Source organism: Chaetodon auriga, chromosome 24, assembly GCF_051107435.1.
Source record: "Chaetodon auriga isolate fChaAug3 chromosome 24, fChaAug3.hap1, whole genome shotgun sequence".
NCBI classification, from domain to species: Eukaryota; Metazoa; Chordata; class Actinopteri; order Chaetodontiformes; family Chaetodontidae; genus Chaetodon; species Chaetodon auriga.
The window spans coordinates 1367492-1390663 of record NC_135097.1 but is presented as its reverse complement, the minus strand read 5'-3'; the positions used below and the strand labels follow the sequence as shown (position 1 = coordinate 1390663).

The window sequence follows — 23172 nt, the reverse complement described above, 5'->3', positions numbered from 1 at the left end:
TTGTTCTCATTGTGTTTCACTCAGTCTAAATGGAGTTGCAACGCTGCATTTAACAATTACTTTATACCCATATGAGTTACTGTTACACTACGCTACAATTACAACGGAGGGGCTTTATCTTGTTTTGTATCAGACACTTCACATTTGGTTTCTCACGGGACATGAACCCCCGGGCTCCTGGGAGAAAGTCGTGTATCATCTACCTGCATTTGTGAACTTTCCTGCTCTTTATACTACTTGTTATCTGTATCAGTTGATTTGGTTGCAAATGATTTTCAAGCAATAAAGCTTTCCAGTCTAATCTCATAAAAGTATTTTTTGTTTTCTGAGGACTGCATGACAACCTTTTTTCTTGTACTTCCCCAATGCAACCAGAACATTCCTGCCATCCATACTTAACAGCATAATTATTGAATGGACAGTTGCTGCAGCACCTGTTCTTATCAAATCCATCCATTGACATGAGGACCCGAACTGGGTCAGAGAAGTGTTGATTGGCTGAACGTGACACAGGACTATAACTTAATGTTAGTCTGACTGACTGCTTGCATCTGAATGCAGTTAATGTCCATTACAGTGCACATGAATGTGACACCAGCCCTGACAGAAGGAGTTGATTCAACCTTTAGTATTGATTAGTCATTTGTACAGCTCTCATGTGGGACACTTCACGTGCTCTTCAGGACCTTCTGATGACCACAAGGGTCCTAAGATGGAGATGAGTTTACTTATGCATTGCACTGGCTTGGATGCTAACATACCCTAATGAACTGTTAGGTTGCACTGATGATAATATGTGCACCAGGTTTTGACAAAGAGGAAGAGAAATAGGTATCTCAAGTAAGATATCTCTCATTCTGCTGAATCGGTTTTGATCCTTTTCTTTTACATTGACTGTTGATAGTTTATAGGCGTGCAATTGTAAATCAGAGGAGGTCACTTTTAAGACCCAGAAAACCACAACAAAAAGAGTTTCTGTAAGCCTCAACAGACAGTCAAAAAGTTCTGCATCATCATTGTGTTAAAATTGTGTTCAGCTTTATTAAAAAAAAAACTGAAATTAAAATCTAGCAGCAACAGCTTCACACCTTTAGGTTCAGGATGGAAGAAAACATGATAAAAACAGAAACATAATAAACCATAAAAGCTGACTTGTGTTTGATACGTCTAAAAATAAAAGAGATCCAAATGGCTACACAAGAAGGAAGTGTGACATGCTGTCTGCTCTCATAGAGACAAGATGTGATAAATCATAAAAATATGTTAGCACAGCTTTTCGAAGGCGTTTGTGTTGTTGTACTCAGTTTTTCAAACATTTTGGAATAATGAAAGAAGTCACACCTTCACACATACACGTATGCATGTCTTTCATAAAAAAAGGCAAAGTAAGTTTCAGCAGAATAACTGGGATTTTACATAATTTGCCAGTCGCCACCTTGATTTTTGCAAAGCTGTTTTCAGCAGGAAGTGGGTTCCCACTGCCTGAGCATTCACTAAACCACTTGAGAGAAAACACATCTGAAGCTGTTTACTGTTGCCTGAATTAGTTTCACAATCACTAAGAATGTTTTCAGGTTGCAGCAGAAATGACAAACCAACAGCTCCCCCAAATGGCCATTTTACCGCACTACCAGCAAATGAACTGAGCAAAGGTACTGTGCATCTTTTTCACTCGTAATACAAGCTGAAAGTTTATCATAGCCTTTTCATTTCTTAGTATCAGAATAAGGAAACATGATTAATATTATTACAAAGGATGTTATTGATTGTTGTGCTGTTGAAGTGGAGCTCTTCTCAGTCATGTAGACTTTCTGTTTTCTTATTATTTACATATCATTTAAACAAACTCCTGAATCAAGAAACTACAATGACCTGATTAATGCAGCTCATTCCAGTTTCTGGCAAAAACAAACAAAAAACATTTGTTTCTGATGAGCGAAGCAACCATTCGTGATGGGACTGTCAGAACGTCAGTTTCAGAAAGTTACAGAAACTGTTGAACATACCCTCCTGATTCCAGTGTTGGAAAGGCGGGAGTTGCATCATTTGGAGCAAACTGAGGCCTTTTCTTCTTCTTCACTTCTTATTCTTTGCCTACCATTTTATTTATCTGACGTGTTCTTGTTTGCTGACCCTCTCTTCTTCGTTTTGTGTTTGCTCTCTCAGTCAGCCTCCTCTTCTTCTCCTCTCAAAGCATTACGGAGACTCCTCCAGAACTCCCCAGTCCTCTCCTCCTCATGAGGCCACTCCAGGTAGGTGGTGGAGTTCATAAGTCTGCGCAGTTTGCAGAAGCGTTTGGGGATATCGTCCTTGGACAGAGGTTCTAGCAGGATCAAGATGGCTGCGTCTCCACCAGCATTCCCATCAAAGAGCCAGAAGTGGGAGAAGTCCAGCTCATAGCGGCACCAATCAGACTGGACAAAATTCTCAGAGAGGACAAAGACTGTCCGCCGACTGCGCTCCATGGCGTTCATGATGTTGTCCACAATCCAGTGTCCAGGAAGGAAGTCACGCTTGTGCAGGCACAGGGTCAGAGGCCGGGGGCTTCTGGGATTCACTGAATCTTCATCATTGTCCCTGTTGGAATATAAACCAGAAAGCAGGTCAGGTTTCCCCCCCAGGTTTAGACTCTGTTTGTGGTAGGTGGGGTTCAGTGCATCGGGAGAGGCTAATGGTTCAGCTGTGAAAGTGCATGCTTCTAATTTGGTAAGTAAGTTTTCCAAATGGAACAACAACATAAATGCACCACTCCTCCACGCTTTTAACAGGATTTACACTTGAGGTTTCACAACCACACATTTTTACTGGTCACCACACTTGGCAAAAATAGTCCACAATTTTCATTTGCTTAAGTGGCGGCGCCACCAAATTTCACCAAAAGTTACAGTTGACAGACATTAAAATAAACAGCAATGACAAGAATCTAGCAACCAATTACTGAAAGCCAAATGACTGGTAAGAGCACATGCCTCATGGTCACATGGTCTGGTCTGACCTTGGTTTCATGTTGTACCCTTCTCTCTTTACCTGTCACTATCACATTTGCTGGGATTTTAACCTTGTACCAAATTTAAATTCAGATTTTTGAAGATTTTTGATAAATGTTTCTTGTTCCTTGGCCTGTGAACTAATTTTCAACCAAATCTCACTAAAATCTGGCATGTAGCTTTGTGGCTTTTGAGATATTCTGCTACCCAACAAACAGAAACTTAAGAATGTTATCAAGTATAGGACAAAAACAAAAATAAATACATCTGACATTACCTTGGCCCTTCCAGCTCTGGTACCAAGAAGTTTTCCACCCAGCTAGCATCTCTCTCGCTATAGGACACAAAGGCATCAAAAGATAGCAGTGCCTCTGAGCCCGCTCTATCTCTGAATCGCCGCCGTCGCCGGGAGTTGCGCTTGGCCCTTAGCCATGCCCACGTCATCTTGAGGTACCAGAACGCATGGAGGCGCCACAGCAGAACACACACCAGAATGGCAACAAACAATGCCACTCCACAGCTCACAGACACAAATATAACCGGGTAGCAGTCCACAATGGAGAGCTGGACTTGACCCACTGGCTTCCCCTGCAGGTGGAGAGGAGAGTCACAGATGTAGCTCTCCTCTCTATCTGTTAAATGCACGTCTCCACCTCCTTTAATGCCTGACTTGAGGAAGTTGACGAAGTCACAGGAGCAGACGAATTTGTTCTGACCTGCCTGGAGGCTCTGGAGTCGTTTGTATAACTGGAGGTCTGAACGGCCGAACATGTTCAAGGTGTTTGACTGTGGAAGAATGAGGAGGGTTAAACTGGGAGACGCAAAGATGATCATAAGAAAACATATGAGATGTGAGGGGTCCTTACCTGTATTATGAGTGTTTGCAGCTGAGGGAACAGCCATCCAGGGGGCAGCCTCAGAAACTTGTTCCCAGAGAGGTGAAGCTCTCTCAGGGCAGGCAGGAGCACAGTGAATTGGCTGAGATCATTGCTGCTCAGATCCAACACCTTTACATGATACAGTACAAGGTAAAAATGTTTTATATTTTTGTTGTGATGGTGTCAGGTCTGTCAGAACTACTGCCACATGGTCCACTCTTAGTACCTCCAGAGTCGCAGGTAGACAGAGGGTGATGGTTGTAAGTTTCGCCATGGAGATGTTTAGGAATCGCAGGGTGGAGGGCCAGGAGCAACGCTGGGGCATGGAGCTGTATCCGTTCCTGCTGATGTCCAAGTGGGTCAGTTTGGAGAGCTTCGTTACCAGCTGGCTCACCGTAGACAAAGACTGGTGAGCAGAGGGACAGAGACAGACAAGTCTTCAGGAGCAGGTCATTTCTTCTTGAAACCTGGGGCTTCATGTTTAAAGGTATTCTTGAATATTTATATCCTAATTTTGCCTAAGTTCGAATGACTCACTGCTCAACCTGTGAGCACTATGGTAAATTGCTCTGGAAACTGCTCTGCAAAAACAAAATGGACAGGTTGGGTAGTAACAACAACCTGGGATTTCTTGTGTTCCTGCTGGCTGAACTTCTTTGTAGCTATTAAGTAAAATCTCATAAGTGATGCAGGCACCTTCAGAGCATTTCCGCTGATGTTTAAAACTCGGAGGTCCTTCAGCGTGCCACGTCCGTGGCACAGTGTCTCCTCCAGAGTCAGATCAGTCAGCAGGTTGTCGGACAGGTCCAGGTACTGCAGGTTCTTTAGCAGGCTGGATGTCTCACAGGGCATCACAAAGACCTGAGGGTGAAAATCAGCCTTCGCTGTTATCCATAAATTCACTCAGTGATTCATTAACTTAGTAAGTGCCTGGTCACGCCAGAAAGCAACAAAGTAAGAGTCATTTGCTACTGAGGATTTATTTTAAAAAAAACATTGGGTGGTGCAACACAGATTACAAGCTATCAAACCTTCCTTTACTTTGGACTCTGCAACTCTCTGTTCCCTCAAGGTCAGCACAAGACAGTTTGATATTCGTCAACAGTGTCAATTCGCTTATCAAAGTTCTCCAAAGCTGAATGTGAGAGTTCAGTGCAGATTTATTCTGTAATCCTCTGATGACGGAGATTCCATTGAAACTAAGTGATGTTGGTCTGAAAATGTGCTGATTGAAATTCTGGTGACTTCAGGTCAATAAGAGTTTGATTGCTTCACTGATTTATGAACCAAGTGGCTCCTCATACGTCCTTATGTTTTACGTATAAAAACAGTGTTCTGCTTATGGCATGACCTCAAAAACACTCTGAAACAGACATTTTAAAAGACTTTTGAGAGCAGGCGTTTAAGGTAAAAGTTCCAGCTAATGTTGAAATCTGAGCTGAATTACTTTGTGATACTTTTCAGTTCATTTTACTTAACACATTTTAAAATCCTTTTCATTCTGTTATTGCATGTATGGTCGTAGAGACATTTTGTTCCTTACCTTGGCATTTATGACGGACACCTTCCTGGGATACTGCAGCAGAAATCCCAGCTGTAGAAATGAGACAAACTTGTAGACTTCCAGCACCACAACGTTTTGTATGAGGAACTCATCCAAGCTTTGGTGATTGGTAAAGCTGGCTTTCTCCCACCTAACAGCAACAGAAAAACAACAAGCTACTACAACCCTGATTACAAAAAAATCTGGACTCTGTAAAATGTAAATGAAAACCGTAGTAATCTCCTTTATCCAATCATGTGTTAACAAAGAGGTGGACCTCGCTCCTCGCTGCAGAAATTCATTGGACTTGTTGCTACAGAGTCGCTAAAAGTCACCAGATCTATCGACATGCTTGTTAAATTTACAACACTGATCACGCTGGTTTCCTACCTGCCTGTGCCGGACATTGTGACGTTGTCGAACAACGCGAGGGTGAGCGGCACTTTATCCAACAACACCAGGAAGGCAACAATGGCCTCATCGTTCACAGAAAGGTTGCGAAAGCTTATGTACCTGAAGAGTGACATTACAGAGGAGCAATTGGTTGGTTTGTTTGCCAAACTGATTTCTTTATTTATTGGTGTTAGTATTGAATATGCATGCTCACTATGTTATACCATTTAATTTCTCTTTATTTGTTATTTGTCCTTAATGCTTCATAAGGAATTCTGCATGAATACTAAAACAGAAGAAAGGGAGATTTTGTCCTAACCTGATTCTCCTCCTGGCTGCTGCTTTCAGGGGCTGAACAGACTGATTCCCAGACAGATTGAGGTCTTCTAGAACAATAGACGTCTCAGGGTAAGTCACGTCATTAAGCACAGCTGAGGCCATGGCTGCATTTGTTAAAAATGGGTTGTGGAGGCTCAAAGTGACACGACCCAATGGCCAAATGTCCCCTAGAGCACCGGACTCGTACCTGCAGACAGAGAAAGAGACAGAACAAGGGAATAGTAACACACTGTGGTTTGTTGTTGACTCAGTCCCATATACATGCTTACCAAAGTACTCGAGCACCAAAAGTGGATTAATCCTTTGTTGGAAATAGTCCCCAGCGAATGCACTACTGCCTCACCTTTGAGTAAGGTTTGCTAAAAACTACACTGAGCAGGTATTTTAAGAAATAATTAAGCCTTTTTTAAGATGAAATTCTATATTGTGGTGGGTTTTCAAAGATTCGTGGCTTCAGTAGGAACCAATGGGCTTGAAGCTGACAGCCGGGAATGGAAATCAGAAAGTACTGAGAGACGAGCAAACATTTCTTTTATTTGCTGAATCTCAAGCAACAAAACACACACAAGAACGCCAAACCTCATCAGGTTGTTGGCATGGACAGTGAGCTCCTCCAGCTGAGTCACTCCCCACAGATCTCCTCTCTTCAGCTCCTCCAGAGCAGGACCTCCAAACCTCAGCCTCCTCAACCAGACCAGACTCTGAAACAGTGGAGCAGAGCCCAGGGAGCTGGAGGAGAAGTGGGCAGACGTATGACATATGTGGACACCTGAGCATTACATGAAGTGTGGAGGCTTCTGATTGGTCTCTACTGTACCTGTATGGGTTGTTGAGCAGGTTGAGCTGCTGCAGAACTCCTAGCTTACGGAACCATTTGTGGCTGAGAGCAGTCAGCTGATTGTCAGACAGATCTAGCTCCTCCAGGCTCCACAGAGAGTCAAATGCCGATGGGTGAATCACAGCGAGTCTGTTACCTGGAGGACAGCGAGAACTACATAAAAACACTTCCTGCATCCTGACAAAAATCTTATCAGGGCTTCCACAGGGGTCAGTCCTTGGACCACTGATCATCATTCCTTCTAATTTACAATGTCAGTATTATTTTTGTTATTATTGTGGTTATTGGCAGTGACATAAATGTTGCTGTCATTATGGATCATTGTTATTATTGCTGTCTGAGCAATGTAAGGCCCTCTTGTCCACATTGGCTTCAGAGCTGAGCTTCTGAAGTTCATTTTTGACCTTAGACACAGCAAAACAGGAACGAGGAGCCCTGAAAGTGCCGACTGGGTAAACTCCATCTGCTAACGAAGATCGTGTGATGTGATCACGAGCTCTGGAACAGCTGCTGATGGAGCTTGGAGGTGAAATTGTCTTGTCAGTTTTAGAATTATTCCCACCTTCTATTTAATATATGAAATATTTAATTCATTATAGCACGTTTAGAATGTATTTTCTTAGCCTGTTATTATACACTGCCCGGTCAAAAAAAAAGACGGCACCAAAAAAAAGGTCACACACTAATATTTTGTTGGACTGCCTCTAGCTTTGATCATGGCACGTATTGTTTTGATAAGCTTCTGCAATGTCACAAGATTTATTTCTGTCCAGCGTTGCATTAATTTTTCACAAGATCTTGTATTGATGACGGGAGAGTTGGACCACTGCGCAAAGCCTCCAGCACATCCCAAAGATTCTCAGTGGGGTTAAGGTCTGGGCTCTGTGGTGGTCAGTCCATGTGTGAAAATGATGTCTCATGCTCCCTGAACCTGTCTTTCACAGCGTGAGCCCAGCGAATCCTGGCATTGTCATCGTGGAATATGGGGAAGAAAAAATCCACTGATGGAATAACCTGATCATTCAGTCCATTCAGGTAGTCAGCTGACCTCATTCTTTGGGCACATAATGTTTTTGAACCGAGACCTGACCAACGGCAGCAGCACTGCCCCCACAGGCTCGTACAGCACTAGGCATGATGGGTGCATCACTTGATCTGTTAAATCCAGGTGGCGACTTTTTTTTGGCCAGGCAGTGTATCAGATTACCTTTTTGTACATATAGCTGTCATTTCTGTTCTATCATTCAAAGCAAGCTTTTTGTCTTTGCGCTCTGTCAGAGCTCTGAGAGCCTGTGTGTCTTTGCTGAAGTTCATTCACAGTACTAAATATCAACTTAAAACCCCAGCAGATGTATAACGTCATTTTTTTTTTTACAGACAGTCTTCTATCTCTACCCAATAAAATCCCATCATCCCATTACCGTGGAGACTCAGAGCTCTCAGTTGTCTGTGGCCTTTCAGATCATCAACAGTTACCACGGTGATGTTGTTGAAGGAGAGGTCAAGACTCAGGGCACGGTCTGTTACCGTGGGGATGCAGGTGAATCCGCCGTAGGAGCAGTTACAGGACTGTTGACGGTCGCAGCGGTCGCAGGATGACCTCTCACCATCTGGGTTTGACCTCTGACCCCAGCAGAGGTAGAGGAGGAGGAGGAAGAGGAAGTTGAAGTAAAGGTTGGTGGACTGTCTCATACTGTAGGGGAAAAGAGAGAAAAATGGAGGTGATGGAAACAAGGAAGGAAAAGAGTGACCGAGTGGACGGATTGAGGCAGTGAGGCGAGGAAGAAGGTTAAAAAAAAACAAAAAAAACAGGCAAAGTGAGAAAAAATGGAGTAGAATCATGCAGCAGCAGAGAATCACAGAGACCAGTCTCACAAGCGAAATAGACCCAGGGAGGAAGTGGTTTTGATAAAAGAGGAAGTCTTCAGTATTTTATTTTATTATTTTACAACAGCCTTTATGTACATCACAGTTCAGTCGTGTCTTGTACTGAAGGCGTTCAGCGTGTTCCACTCAGACTAAAGAGCATTAAGACGCTGTCGCACCGCGAAGTGGATCAGCAGAGTTCGTCCTCGCATCTCCTCTTAGCACGGGCTCCCAGAAGTTCGACTCGCCAGCTGCAAACACGTCAGCTAACTGTCAGTTAGCACAGCTGACACAGTTCGCAGTCAGATTTGTAGCACTGACTTCTGTGGTGCCCTGATGTGAAAGCAGATGGTGGCTCACAGCTGATAACCTTGTCATCCTTTATCCGTGCATGCTAATTTAACAATTTTATGACATTTTAAACAATACTCGTCTGTGGGATTCCTTAAAAATGTTTGTGCATTGATCAAATATATGTTTAATTCTTTCTGTTCATCCAAATCAAAGTCTGGAATCAACCTGAAAATACTTGAATTTTGGCCTGTCAGACCAAGATTTGATGCACACCTGCTCAAACCAAAGCCAAGGCTCGGAGACACAGATTAGTCTGAAGTGTATCATGGTAGATCTCCCTTCAGTGGTAGAAACACAGGCCCTGTCTAAACGTACGCTGATGTGCTTTTGGCCATTGAATGATTTACATGCACTCAACACTTTGATAATGCAGGACACAGATTTGACTGTACAGGCTGCTTCCTCTTTGAATTGTGGCTTTGATGACTGTTTTTGCCATCCAATGCAGGAGAAAAGTTAAGGCCTTTAAATTAGACTGAAAGTCAAATTCACAGCTTCTGAAAGTCATCAAAAAAATCACAAGACCCCGTCTGAACCATCAGAGACCCCATAAAAACTGATGCAACAATGCAGCTGCACCCTCTTGGCCTCATTCGTTCCAGCGCTTCCTTTATTCTGTCATTTTTCTGTTTGTCAGAGCTGCTGTCGTAAAATAGAAGAATGAAGACCTGAAGCGGCGCTGTGGCCATCAGCCCAACTCCAGCTGTGACAGAGGAAAAAGCACCTTTCAGGCTTTGTTTTCTTTCATCTTAAATCTCTTACCTGATCTGCTGCCGAGCTGATTCCAGATAACCAAACGAAAACGGATTCAAACTGATAAAGACGAGAGGATGTGATGAAGAGCGTCTTTATGGCTGAATGGGGAGGAAGTAAAAACTGAGTTGGCAGCTGGAGCCAAGTGTGAAAAGAGGTAGTGAGCATGAAAATTAGCTCTCAGGAGGAAATCTGCACCAGTGTGACTGTACAAATGGAAAAGTGCAGGACAGCATTTTAAAATGAGGTCACAGCATCTTTTGTTTATTTTCAGGCCTGTTGGACACAAACGGTCAAAGCATTTTTTTAACTCAATAACATGAGAATCAGTTGAACTATGAGCTGTTATCACTTGTTTGCCTCGTTGAGTTTGAGCAGCGCCTCCGTTGATTTCGACTGACGCTGACGTGAGGCAGTCAGATATTATCTGGTATGTGGTTTTGTTACATTATACAGTGTCACCGCTGCACACTGTACAACACTGAGACCACAACGACTTCTGCTCTGTCTCTGGCTTTCTGCCTCAAACCATCACTTCCCCTTTGCTGCCACTCAGGAGACTCAAAAGGCAAATGTGTTTTTCAGTTTTGCTTTTGGAAACTCTGCAACGATTCACTGAAAGCTCGTCTTCTACTGATGATGGAAGCTCAACCGGACTCTTGATGAAATCATTAATTATGAGCCGAACGCTGTCACTGTCACGCTCATATGCAGAATATTTCCATGAAAATAAAAAATACATGATCCACTGTCACAGATAACAATTTAGTGTTATCAGTTAACTTTAGAATATCTGACCACTATCATCGTGACTCATTCATTAATAATCATTCATAAACAGTCATAATGTTAACATGCACAAAACATCGAAAATCAAATAAAAAATGTGCATAAAAAGTATAAAATACAGGCCCTTATTGTGAAAAAGACAATATTCCTACGACACTGTTTGCATGGCTGATGAATAATCCCTGAATATTCCAGTTTCTATGCAGCCACGTTTCTCTGATTAACACCTTTGGCTTTGTAATATTTGTTCGGAACCAAAAAGCTGTTTGTAGATATTTAAGTTTTTCACAATGTTTGAGAGCAGTGTGGCCTTTTCCTTTTAAAACGCGTCTTCACCCTTATTTCTTCATCTAGAACCCAGAGTCACAGTGGAAACTGGTTTTTGATGATTTTAATTTACCAGAAAACAAAAAGATCTTTTATTGTGACCCGAAAATGTTTTAGTGTAATTCAGATTGTTTTGACACGAGCTGACTTCAGTTACTCACTGATAACCAAACCGATGCGTTTAGTGACCAGTGGGCAGTGCCGGAAGCTCAGCGCAGCCACTTAGAGACGACGAGACAGAAACAATAGTGATTCATAGGATTTGTGTGTGTTGGATAATACGAGAGAATCCAGTCTCAAGTGTTTTCTGCAGAAACACTCTGTGCCCCAGATTTGCACAATACGAGGTCTTAAATAAGAGCAGCTTTAGAGGGTCCGAACAGACAAGACGGTCTGGGAAGCCGAGACGCAGCGAGACACTGAACAATGAAGTGAAAGGCTGATATAAAAGTGATGTAACCCAAAACTCACCCTGATAGTACAATAGTGTGCTAAAGAATACGTGTATCCGCCAGGGCTCGTCTGCTGCCATCCAACAAATAAATAAGCTCATTGTTCAAGTAACATTTGAGCTCAAAGCCGCGCCGCAGTCGTGGGAAGTGAAACAAAGACGCCGGAGAGGCGTCAGCGACCTGCGGGATAAAAGGCCGAGAGGCAGCAGAGGCCAACGCGTCAGGACAGCGACTGATCCTGAATCAGGTGAGTCTGCTTTGGATTGTTCGAGGAAGTGAGATTCAGGCTGTTTACATGGAAGAAGCTTTGTGTTCACTCTGAGCGCCTCAAACATTCTGAGCACAGATTTCTTTGCGAGCACATAGATCGAATTTTCTAAGTACACAAAATATCTTCTCTGTTCATCTGAATGTTTGCTGTTCTGAGTGCACAATCACAAGCTCTCTCCCTTCTGTACTAATGATGTGCTTGCGTATATACGTGCAAAAACTTTTTCTATCATATATGATATTTGTTTTTTTATTTGTTTAATATTAATGCTGAATAAAATACAGATGAAAAAGAAGAAAGTAAATATTTTTCCTGGAACTAGAAGAACTTGAGGAGCCTTTTGCTCTTTAACACAGTTTTCGCTCACTTCTCACTTTACGTTTCTCTCCTTTTGAAAAAAGATCAAATGAAAAGTAAATGACCTGAAAGTCACTGAATAATGTTTCCCTCTGAAAGAGACATGACTGAGTTCCTCTAATGAGGCTGCTGGAGCCTTTATTTTAGCCTCTGGATTATGACTTAGAGCAACACTGTAGCATCGTTTTGTCTCTTTCATACCTAAACGTCATAATGTGTGTACAGCTCCTCTCAGCTGGGCTTTCGTCGTCACCACCATGAAGCTGCTGGTTGCGTCTCTCGTGGTCTGCGCCCTGCTGACCCTGAGCCGGGCCTTCCCGTTCAACTCCACCCTCCCACTCTCCAGACGCCCGGGCCTCTGCCTGTACGTGACGCAGCAGAGCCCCGTCGCCAGCGGAGCCTTCATCCCGCTGTGCGACATCGACGGTAACTTCCACCCGCAGCAGTGCTCGCCGTCGACCGGGTACTGCTGGTGCGTCGACGTCTACACCGGAGAGGAGATACCGAACACGAGGACGCCGCCGGGGGCCATACATGTCCACTGTGGTGAGTCAGGACGTCTTTATATACTTATACTTGCTACACAGTGAGGACCAGCAATTTCTCACCAGCATAGTGAGGACACCTCTGCAAAGTGAGGACATTTGACCCGTCCTCACGACTTCAGAGGGCTGTTTGAAGGTTGAGACTTGGTTTTAAGGGTTAGATTAGAATTAAGCTTAGGTTAGGGTAATGGGCCAGGACATGCATTAGTACACTTACTCAAATACTGTACTTAAGTGTAACTTTGAAGTACTTGAGTGCTTCCATTTTCTGCTGCACTGGTAGATACTTTAAAAATCAAGATTTTCCAAACAAACTAGCCGTGATGGGACTCATTCCGTTACCTAACGAGTAATTTTACTTTTGATAATTTAAGTACTTTTAAGTTAAACTATGAATGTAAGACTTGTAATTGAGTATTTTATAGTATGTAAAACGTTTCAATACACCAAACTATTTCCATTAAACAGGTTTGTTTTGTGTTGAAGCACATATTTTTTCAATGACTCGGTTATTAATCTAATGTTTTGTACAGGTACAGCTGCACAATCGTCAGTCATTTATTCTGCCAGTCGTGACATCATTGTTATTTTTCAAGGTCATCAACATTCATTCATTCATTCATTCATCTTCTTTACCCGCGCATCCCATTTCGGGGTTGCGGGGGCTGGAGCCTATCCCAGCTAGCAATGGGCGAGAGGCGGGGTACACCCTGAACCGGTCGCCAGCCGATCGCAGGGCAACATACACAGACAGACAGACAGACAACTCACACACTCACACCTACGGACAATTTAGAGACCAATTAACCTAATGAGCATGTTTTTGGTCTGTGGGAGGAAGCCGGAGTGCCCGGAGAGAACCCACGCATGCACGGGAAGAACATGCAAACTTCACACAGAAAGGCCCTGCCCGACACCGGGTTCGAACCAGCAACCTTCTTGCTGTGAGGCACGCGCACTACCTGCTGCGCCACCGTGCCGCCCAGGTCATCAACACTTAAGCAAATTTTAAATGGAGTTTAGCGCCATCCAGAGGCAGCGTCAGGAATGAGACTGAACTCAACAACAATGCAAATATAACAGCAACTTCAAAGTGATTGTTTCATTTTTCCACAAAGGATCATCGTCGATGCTGTGATCACATAAATAAGGTTACAGTTTAAATACAGGTTAGTTCAAGAGTACAAACGTAAATCTACTTAAACAATAAAGAAGAAGAAGAAGAAAGAAGAAGAAATGTACTTTTTTTTTGTCACATCACACAGTTAGCTGCACACTACATGCACACGCCATGCTTCCTGTGAAATTCTTTTCTCCACGTTTCACCCATCCTTGGTCCGTCCTTCCTCCGCGGCGGACCAGGAGCGGTGGGCTGCCAGTCGACAGCGGCTCCCAGGGACCCAACTCTCTTCGTCACCATTGGTCAGGTGGTGATCTTCTCGCATGTTTTGGTGGGGGTATATTTTTTTATACCCCAGGTGAACACGGGGAGAACATGCAAACTCCACACAGAAATGATGAGAGCCGGTTCCATGAGTCAAAATGACGACTGAAGTTATTGAACTATTGATTTTGCCGCCCAACATGAAGGTCAGTGAAATGTTTAAAATGTGTTTTTTGTAGACAGGGAATTCTACTGCCCCTACGGCTGGTCCCGCTTCGGAAAGCAATGTTACGTCTTCATCGACAGCCCCAAGTCATGGGTCGAAGCTGAGGTGAGGACTGATGGTGGTGGCGCCACCTGGAGGCTGCAGTGTTCATCTCACAACGTGGTGTGACAGACCAATGGGACACTGATGACTTAGCTGCTCATACATCTAGAACTTCCCTTTTCACCTACAGGGTTACTGTCTGTTTGAAGGGGCAAACCTGGCGTCCATCCACAGTTATGAGGAGAGTCACTACGTCCAGTCCTTGACCAGAAGTCACACCTACGACTTCCCCGAAACCTGGATCGGGGGCCATGATGCCGTACATGTACTGAACTCTTTTGGTTTAGCTGGTATTATTAGCTCACCCTGAACACTTGTAGATACTGTTTTTCTATTTTCAATCTACTCAAATTCCAGCATTTTCTTAGCCTGATATCAATATTGACATTTTAGAATTACTATTACCAAAAAACATTAAAAAAAAACATAAACATGGAATGTGTTTATGTTTATGAATTTGAAACAAAATAAAAAATAAACAGCAGTAAAAATAATTAAAAACAGCAAATTTTCAGCAGTGAAAATCACAACAGAAACAAACTAACAAAAAAAACAACCATAAAACCTAACTGCACCCCTAAATGCGACTGAACATAATTAATTTGCAAAACTATGCTACTATTATTCGTCTTTTCCTTTAAAGTATTTTTTGTATGAATGTTTGTGTTTTTTCTATCCATAGCACTGGTTTTGGATGTGGAGTGACGGCTCCAAGTTTAACTATGAAAACTGGTACAAGGACTGCAACACGGAGAGAACTGAGCACTGTGTGAAGATGAATTATGGATGTAATGACACACACACACACACACACACACACACACACACGCTCAATATTTAACATATTTCGATATTTCAACTCTGGAAAATCTCATCATCACCTCTCTGTTGTGTACTAATACTTTTAACTCTTTAAGAATACGCCCACAGTGTTTTCCTTCATCTTATGATGACATGTATTCCGTCACATAAGAAAACATTCGAAACATGGAAAATAACTCAAACTGTTAGCGAAGATTCATTATTGCTAATGGGTCTCACTGCACAAATGCAAAAAGTGAACGATGGACTGGAGGTTGCAGATTTCGACCCACCACATCGTCCCTGTCCAAGCGTGCAGGAGAGCCTACAGGGCTGACAAGCAAACACTCTGAGAAATATCTTCCTAAGAGCTCTTAAAACCCGACACCCTTGCTGCATCATTGGCCTCCACCGTGTGAAGCACAGCAGATCTGTGAAGAGGTGCAGCAGATAAAGAATAAAAAAAATCATCCTTGTAAATATAAATAATGTACAGTTTCTGACAATAACGTTGCCAGTGGAGATAAAAAGCACAGCAGTCCTCAAAGTCAAACGCTTCTGTCTTCCGTCCTCATTGCAGACGAGTGGAAGTGGAACTACGCCTCTTGCGATGATATTCTTCCTTTCGTTTGTGCAAAGAGGATCTGACCTCAGACGTGACGGATCGGAGGCTTCGCGGTTCTGGATCCAACAGCTGGAGGAATGTCTCCTCTCCAAAATCACTGCTTTGTTCCTTCTTCTTCTTCTTGTACATTACCGACGGACATTTACACACATAGCTTTACATGCTAGTTTTGCTTGATGTGGTTTGAGTCCGGCCCGCTTGGACTCACTCCAGGCCTCTGGTTCTGGACCAGCCAGCCACACTCAGGCCACATGTATCCTGTCTGCTGCAATAATTGTAATTCTAAGATAATTAAATCTGTCAGCAAGCACATAAGATTTTTTATAAATTCTATCTGCACAGAACTGAAGTGTCAAATAATGAAGGTCTGTGTTCTAAAATAGATAAATGCTTTAGATCTGTATGTGCTTTAATAAACAAAAATCAAAAGAGACTCTTTTTTAAAATAAATCCGTGTGTTCAGTCATTTTTCTGTGCCTTCATTAACTCAGTAAAATCCAAATTTTCACCTGCCTTTACAGCATGAATTTCAAGGCATATGGAATATCTTACTGATGGCACATTTGTGCCACATTAAAATCACACTTACTCCAAAAGTTGTGCAAACGTTTAATAAAACAGGTTTTGTCACTCAACAGAAAAACAAATGAGAAAAACACAAGAAAAAAAAGAGATTACCAATTTGGACGAGACGCACAAGTGAGTCAGTCATGTTTGACCTGCAGAGACTCATCAAAAATGACGAGTCTTGTTTGAGGATTGTGGGGACGTCAAAGTGATCATTTTGTCCCTCGAGGGGTGAAAGTTTGACTTCTTGCCTGAAGACTTCTGGTTATGCAGCTGATGTTTTTCATTTATGATCTACACAGAAAGAAATACAATGAGCAGACTGACACAGTTGTGCAACTCTGTGTTTGTTTCAGGCCTGTGGTTTGGTAACGCAGCACCACTGACCCTTCTGGACTCAAACAAACGTCAGTTGCTCAATCGTAGTTATTTCCCGACAGTGATGGACTCACTGCAGCGAGGACAGAGGAAATGTTTTTCTGATCGTATACTGAAGGGGAAATACTGAGAAATCACTTGATGACCACTTTGATAAACTTTGATGACCAAAGTAACTGATAAAAATCTGCATTCATGGCCCCCACCTGACTGAAACCAACCCTAACTCTGCCTGACTGCAGTGGCTTGAAAACAAAAATGGTCAACCTGGAAGCTGCTTACACACAAAGTTGACTAATCAGTCGACTCTTCGGTCCTTTTGCCCTTTTGTTCCTTCATAAACTCCAGATCGACCGTATGCAGCAGTGACTCAGGTTGGGTAAACTGTCCCAGCAGCTGTTGACCGATCTCAGACGATCAATAGAAGTCGGGGGAGGACATAGAGGATAAATATCTGGTCAAATCAGCTTTCAGGGACAGAAAAGGGAGCGAAGGCACACTGAGGACGTTGGAGTGACTGACGAGAATTTGAGAAGAGTAACTTTAGCGACAGTGGACGATGAAGACGCTGCTGCTGCTGTACCTGTGTGTGTTCGCAGCCTGGGCTGACGATCTGGAGTACGACGACTATGACACGGTGAGTGTTTGTGAGTCCGCTTAAAGAGAATCGCAGTCAAGTCGCAAACGTTTCTGAGGATACCACTTACCACTCAAAATCCAAAATATGTGAATACAAAACCAGTCACAAAGATCTGTAACGTTTACTCATGTATGTGTGCACATTCACTGTACAGTACAAATCATTTGACTTCAAATATCACAGTTTATTTTGTCTTTTTTGACCTTTGACTTTGACTTATTTTATTGTTTTTGCACCCAAAGATAGACTGCGGACTTAGTGTCCATTCAGCAGTTAGAAACAGCATCCTTGATCTCTTCTATGGAACATAAATGTGGATAAAGTGAAATATTACTGAAAATCGACTTTAAATGGAACCATAATGTGACATTATGATCAAAACGTGAGAAAGTTTTGATTTCAAAAAAATCATCATTAGGATTTCTTTTTTTTTTTATTTTATACATTTGAAAAGTCTTACATAACACCGGAGTTCTTGTTTTCTTCCACAGGACGCCAAGACCTCATCAACAAAGAATGGGACAGTACGTGAAAAACGCCTCCACTGTTTGACATATATCATCAATTTCACTCATTTTGCTGTGTTGTTATTTATTTCCTTCATCATGTCTTGTTTCCTTTTTTCCCGCTGGTCCAGACATCTGTAGATGCTCGTGGTCACCGTCCTCTATCGAGGGGCAGGGAAACCTACAATGCTAACCGCTATGCCCCGCCCCCCATCAGTGGTGGCAGCAGGTACATACATCCTCCATCCATCCATCAGTGTCTGACAAACAAACAAACACAGCGATAGACCCACTGTGTCTCTAGTATGGGTATGAATCACGTTAGCTGAGTGCCTGCTGCTTTCCGTTCAGGTATCGCGGCCGCCCCACCACAGGTGCAGTTGCAAAACCACAGGTGCAGGAGAAGGAGGAGCAGCCGGAGGCCGGAGGATGCACGCACGCCTCAGAGGAGATGGTAGGAGGAAGCCAGCAAATGGCCAACAATGAAACAACCACTGATTTCATTTTACTGATTTTGTTTCAGCTCAGTAGCAACAAACTGTGCAGATGTTCTAGTGCCCATTTCCACCAGAACCAGACCACTGGTTTCAGCCAATGTCACAGTTTTTGAACATTGATAAGCCAATCGATGGCTGCCCAGAAGGGAAACCTCCTTCTCTGGAAACTGATCAATGCTAATGTAACAGTTTACAATATTTGGCTCAAATATTAAAACCACCAGTGAGTAAACACAGAGGAACAAAAGGAAACTTGTTTTTGTGGGATGGCAACTGAAAATAGAGTCACTGAAACAGAGATTCTCCCGTCCATCAGGGCATCCTGTGTCCCAACGGCTGCGAGCTGAAGACCACACTGCTGAAGCAGGAGAGGAACGTCAGGACGGTAATGGAAACTGATTCATTTTCTATTCATTTCACCATTTTTCTTCAATTACCAGAAGCCTTTTCTGAGTGCTGGCATCACAGACCAGGCTGGAAAATAGCTTGAAACCAGTAGTTTTGTCTGAAAATTCCCGAGAATCCAAATACATTCAGTTTAATGTTACAATGCCGGGATTTACCGATCTATTTATTGATGGCTGCAAACATTTCTCACAGAGCATCAACGAACTGAAGCCTCAGGTGGATGATTTGTCCAGATCCTCCAACAGCATCTTCAACTACGTCAACAGCATTTCCAGTTCGCTGAGGGAGAGGCAGAGAGTCATCAATGGTGAGAAAGTCCTGATGAGTTGTTGTTTCATTAATCCTAAGCATGGTCTAATGCCACATCAGCCATATAGTGTTGGTAAATTGTGTTTGAAATGCAAAATGGTCTGCTACCTCAACATGCTAAATACCGCCTCTGATGACTGTCTCCTGATTTATCGTAGTTGTCAATCCACTTTAATGCTTAAGAGTTGATTCATGAAGACCGTGCAGCTGTTGAAGGATAACATCAAGGAGCAGAACATATAGTATTGTCTGATAACCCATTCAAAGCACGGCTCCTTTAAATGATTTGTACAATGTAAACATGAGTAAGAGTTAAAATCTTCCCCACCTCTCTACGTTTCTCCTCTCTTGCTTCTCTCAGACAACAGCAGAGTGGTCAGTCAGTACACCGATCGAGTGGAGGAACAACATGCCTACATCAAGGAGACGGTGGACACTGTCTTCCCGTCCAACATCAGAGTGCTACAGGTAAACAAGAGCTGAAGTGTTAAGGTGGCAGTCATCCCAAATCACAGCCATATCAAACCTGCCAACTGAATTGAATCACATCATAAAACATCACTTGAAAGAGATCTCCAGGTCCCAGAATCTAGTGCATGCAACCCTCAAGACTACTAGTACCCCTGATGTAATGTAGAATTCTCTGTGACTGCAGGGGGTCCTGGACAAGATCAGGTTGAAGATCCAGAAGCTGGAGAAGGCCATCCAGGCCCAGAGGGAGGAGTGCAAGGAACCGTGCAAGACCAAATGTCCCATACCAGTGGTGTCTGGTAAGTGCAGTGCCCCCAAGAGGCTGCGATGTTATACAATACAAATGTGCACCACATCATGAAAGTGTTGGAGGAAATGAACAAAACACTGCAGATTTAGTTAATCTTGAACTCAACGTGTGTGGTAGGCAGGACATTTTGACCTGATGGTGGTGCTAAAGGAACTGTCGGGGTCACTAAAAAGGTTAGGATTCATTGTGTGGAACATGAATATCTAGTCCAATCAGATGGAGGTCTGGTGGGTGGTTACCTGGTTTTGGACCAAAGTGCTGGATGTACACACAACAATAAAACCATCTGACATAGATATCTTTCAAATCAACAAACAAATCAATGGAGCAGATCGTGTATATTTTTTTGACCACAAAGGCTACAAATCAAAAGAAGCTTTTGTGCTCTTTGATGGACGACAACAAAACAAGAACTTAAACACATCTGGGATAAATCACTTTAATGACGAATATTCAATTCCAGTGCATTGGTCTATCCTTCGTACAATGATCTGCATTCATCTACATGTACAGAAGTTTTCAACTGTTCTCCTGTGTGATTCAGGTAAGGAGTGTGAGGACATCTACCGTCGTGGAGGAAGAGACTCCCAGATGTACCTCATCCAGCCTGATGCCTTTTACCCTCCATACAAGGTCTTCTGTGATCAGACCACACAGAATGGAGGTGAGAGCGAAACCCAGTTAGGCCATTTACACCATTAGTCTAGTTTGTTTACTTGGTTTTTACTGTAAATAACAGAGGTTTTGATAGAGGTCTGAGTGTTTTTAAGAGAACCCTTTGTTTTCCCAGGATGGCTTCTCATCCAGAACAGACTTGATGGCAGCGTTGACTTCGGCCGACGCTGGGACGAATATCGACGTGGTTTCGGGAACATTGCCTTTGATGCTGGAAAGGGTCACTGTGAGACTCCCGGTAAGACTTTCAAAACATGAAACGAGGCTGTGTTGAAGGGAGCTTACCCTTGATGCGATAGGTGGAAACAATTTAGCTATAATTTTAGCAGTTTCTGTCCTCATATCCACCATTATTCCTATAATTTGTGGTTGACTGACCTACCTTTCTCCTTTGTCATGTGACAGGTGAATACTGGCTGGGTAATGATCGCATTAGTCAGTTGACCAAGATGGGTCCAACTGAGCTTCTCGTTGAGATGCAGGACTGGACAGGAGCCAAGGTGAGGCTTCAGTTTACAGCAAAAACAATTAGTCGATCAACAGAAAATTCATCTACAAATATTCTGATAATTGATCAGGTTATCAGGGTTCCATGTCCTTAGTTTTAGGAAATCTTTTTCATCAATTGCTCCTCAACAAACGAGCACAAATACTCTAAGCAACAAACAGAATTGTATCTTCAAGCACTGTTGAATGATGGTACTTCTCTGTTTAGTTTATTCTTACTTAAATCTGTTCCTTATGTACTTAAAATACATTTTTAAAAAATTGTATTGCTAATGTAGTCACATAGTTAGCATTGAGGAGAATTTAATTCCAACTCTTAAACTTTGAAAAACATGTTCATTAATGAGGAAAAACCATCAGTAATCAATCAAGTTTGAGATTTAATATTCATCAACGAGAATTTTCCAACTACCAATATCTCAGTTTGAATGAAACTCAAATAGTTTCTTCATTCATTCAGGTACACGCCCAGTATCACCAGTTCACCATCCAATCAGAGACCTCCAACTTTGTTCTGGCGGTCGATCGTTACTCTGGTAATGCTGGCAACTCTTTCCTGGAAGGATCCTCAGAACTCTTTGGTGAAAACCGCACCATGACCATTCACAACGGCATGATGTTCAGCACCTACGACAGAGACAACGACAACTGGTAGGTGTCCTGTAGACGTTCACAGCATTACAGTAACATCATGTGACAAAACCCAAAACGTCTATCAATTAGAGTCAACCAACAAGTGAACTGACTAATTTTTCGAGGCTGATTTTAAATGCTGGTGTGGCTGGACCTTCAGATTGTGTCTAAAAATGGTTCAGAATATCTGTCTGGTTTTTCATGTCTTAACTCATCCCTGTCTCCCTAAACCAGGACCCCGGGCGATCCGTCAAAACAGTGCTCCAGAGAGGACGGAGGCGGTTGGTGGTACAACCGCTGCCATTCAGCCAATCCCAATGGCCGATACTACATGGGCGGAGCCTACACAAGCAAAATGGCCAAGCACGGCACAGATGACGGCGTGGTGTGGATGAACTGGAAGGGGAGCTGGTATTCACTGAAGGCCATCAGCATGAAGATCAGGCCTTTCTTTCCCGCCAGATAATCATGCCAGAGAGTCATCACACACACACACACACACACACAACACATACAGGAAACCGCCAAAATAAAAGTGTCTCAACAGAGCAGCTCTATGAACTAATTAGCTAATATTCAAGTGTTTCTTTATTTTACCGGCGACCTTTATGTTGATGGACACACACATTTACACACAATTCACACTGACTCTGGACAAAAACAACTGAAGATGTCAAATTAAGAAAACATGCAGCATTAAGCTCATTAAGCTTCAAACAAGCCAACTAAAGAGAAATAAGAAAGTGTTCACTGTCAGATAAACTTGACATGTCCTCAGATGATTGTTGTGAGTGAATGTGATCTGTCCTTTCTTGTTGCGTGTGATGTCTTCAGTGTGCACTAACAGGATCAGTTGATGCCAACTGTCCTCTGCTACTCAATAAACATATTGAGCAACATAATTTCTGTCTGGTCTGGTTGTTTTTTCACTGCGCATCATGAACTATAGAAAAGACGACATGCTCACGACAGTATTCCTTACATTCCTGATGAAGAAGGAGCTTTTGAACAAGAAACTAAAATTCTCCTTATCCGTCTTAAAAATTAAACTGGAAATTGGTTTCCAGACAAGAACTCATCACTCATCATCAGTGAAATGTAAGTGAAATGATCAAATGAAAGGTTTTCTCAAAGAAAATGTGGATTGAATTTTCTTTTATTAACAGACCTTAAGAAGTTACATGAGTTAGATGTATACAGAAATACACAAATATCCATACATACTGTACATACACACAATTGCATGTATATGTGTATATACACAGATTCAAATGTATGTATGTAAGTATGTGCATACACACATAGATTTCTATGTATGTGTATGTATGTCTGCATGTAAGTCTGGATGTATGTATGTATGTGTGTATGAAAGTATGTGTGTATGTATGTATGTATGTATGTATGTGTGTGTGTGTGTGTGTGTGTGTGTGTGTGTGTGTGT

The 23172-nt window shown here is 42.7% G+C and overlaps 3 protein-coding genes across 3 annotated transcripts; 2 read left to right on the top strand and 1 right to left on the bottom strand.

Annotated features, from left to right (window-relative positions):
* Positions 1 to 1073: 1073 nt before the first annotated feature.
* LOC143317422 (toll-like receptor 2 type-2) lies at positions 1074 to 8670 on the bottom strand. The gene is made up of 11 exons (XM_076725575.1): positions 8400 to 8670; positions 6958 to 7114; positions 6720 to 6869; positions 6121 to 6327; positions 5799 to 5921; positions 5409 to 5559; positions 4562 to 4726; positions 4092 to 4271; positions 3854 to 3994; positions 3265 to 3773; positions 1074 to 2577 (listed from the first exon to the last, which is right to left on the bottom strand). Exons 1-11 carry the CDS (start codon positions 8668 to 8670, stop codon positions 2163 to 2165), a joined length of 2469 nt encoding a protein of 822 aa, XP_076581690.1. The 3' UTR covers positions 1074 to 2162.
* Positions 8671 to 12404: 3734 nt separating this feature from the next.
* LOC143317411 (galactose-specific lectin nattectin-like) lies at positions 12405 to 15853 on the top strand. The gene is made up of 5 exons (XM_076725562.1): positions 12405 to 12693; positions 14316 to 14407; positions 14535 to 14669; positions 15087 to 15192; positions 15786 to 15853. The coding sequence occupies exons 1-5, from the start codon at positions 12405 to 12407 to the stop codon at positions 15851 to 15853; spliced, it is 690 nt and encodes a 229-aa protein (XP_076581677.1).
* Positions 15854 to 17334: 1481 nt separating this feature from the next.
* fgb (fibrinogen beta chain) lies at positions 17335 to 22197 on the top strand. The gene is given in 12 exon segments (XM_076725258.1): positions 17335 to 17452; positions 18063 to 18150; positions 18273 to 18375; positions 18735 to 18803; positions 19019 to 19133; positions 19497 to 19603; positions 19791 to 19905; positions 20461 to 20580; positions 20707 to 20829; positions 20997 to 21091; positions 21559 to 21749; positions 21966 to 22197. Coding segments are annotated over 12 exon segments (1476 nt in total).
* Positions 22198 to 23172: the final 975 nt, after the last annotated feature.

Bases quoted from the DNA above. Each gene is read 5' to 3' on its own strand.
- LOC143317422 (XM_076725575.1), bottom strand. From the start codon at position 8,670: ATGAGACAGTCCACCAACCTTTACTTCAACTTCCTCTTCCTCCTCCTC. The intron at 7,115-8,399 runs GTAATGGGATGA...GCTGTCCTCCAG, and splicing joins GAGAGCTCTGAGTCTCCACG to GTAACAGACTCGCTGTGATT. The intron at 2,578-3,264 runs GTAATGTCAGAT...ATATTCCAACAG, and splicing joins CCAGAGCTGGAAGGGCCAAG to GGACAATGATGAAGATTCAG.
- LOC143317411 (XM_076725562.1), top strand. From the start codon at position 12,405: ATGAAGCTGCTGGTTGCGTCTCTCGTGGTCTGCGCCCTGCTGACCCTG. The intron at 14,408-14,534 runs GTGAGGACTGAT...TTTCACCTACAG, and splicing joins AGTCATGGGTCGAAGCTGAG to GGTTACTGTCTGTTTGAAGG. The intron at 15,193-15,785 runs GTAATGACACAC...TCCTCATTGCAG, and splicing joins TGTGAAGATGAATTATGGAT to ACGAGTGGAAGTGGAACTAC.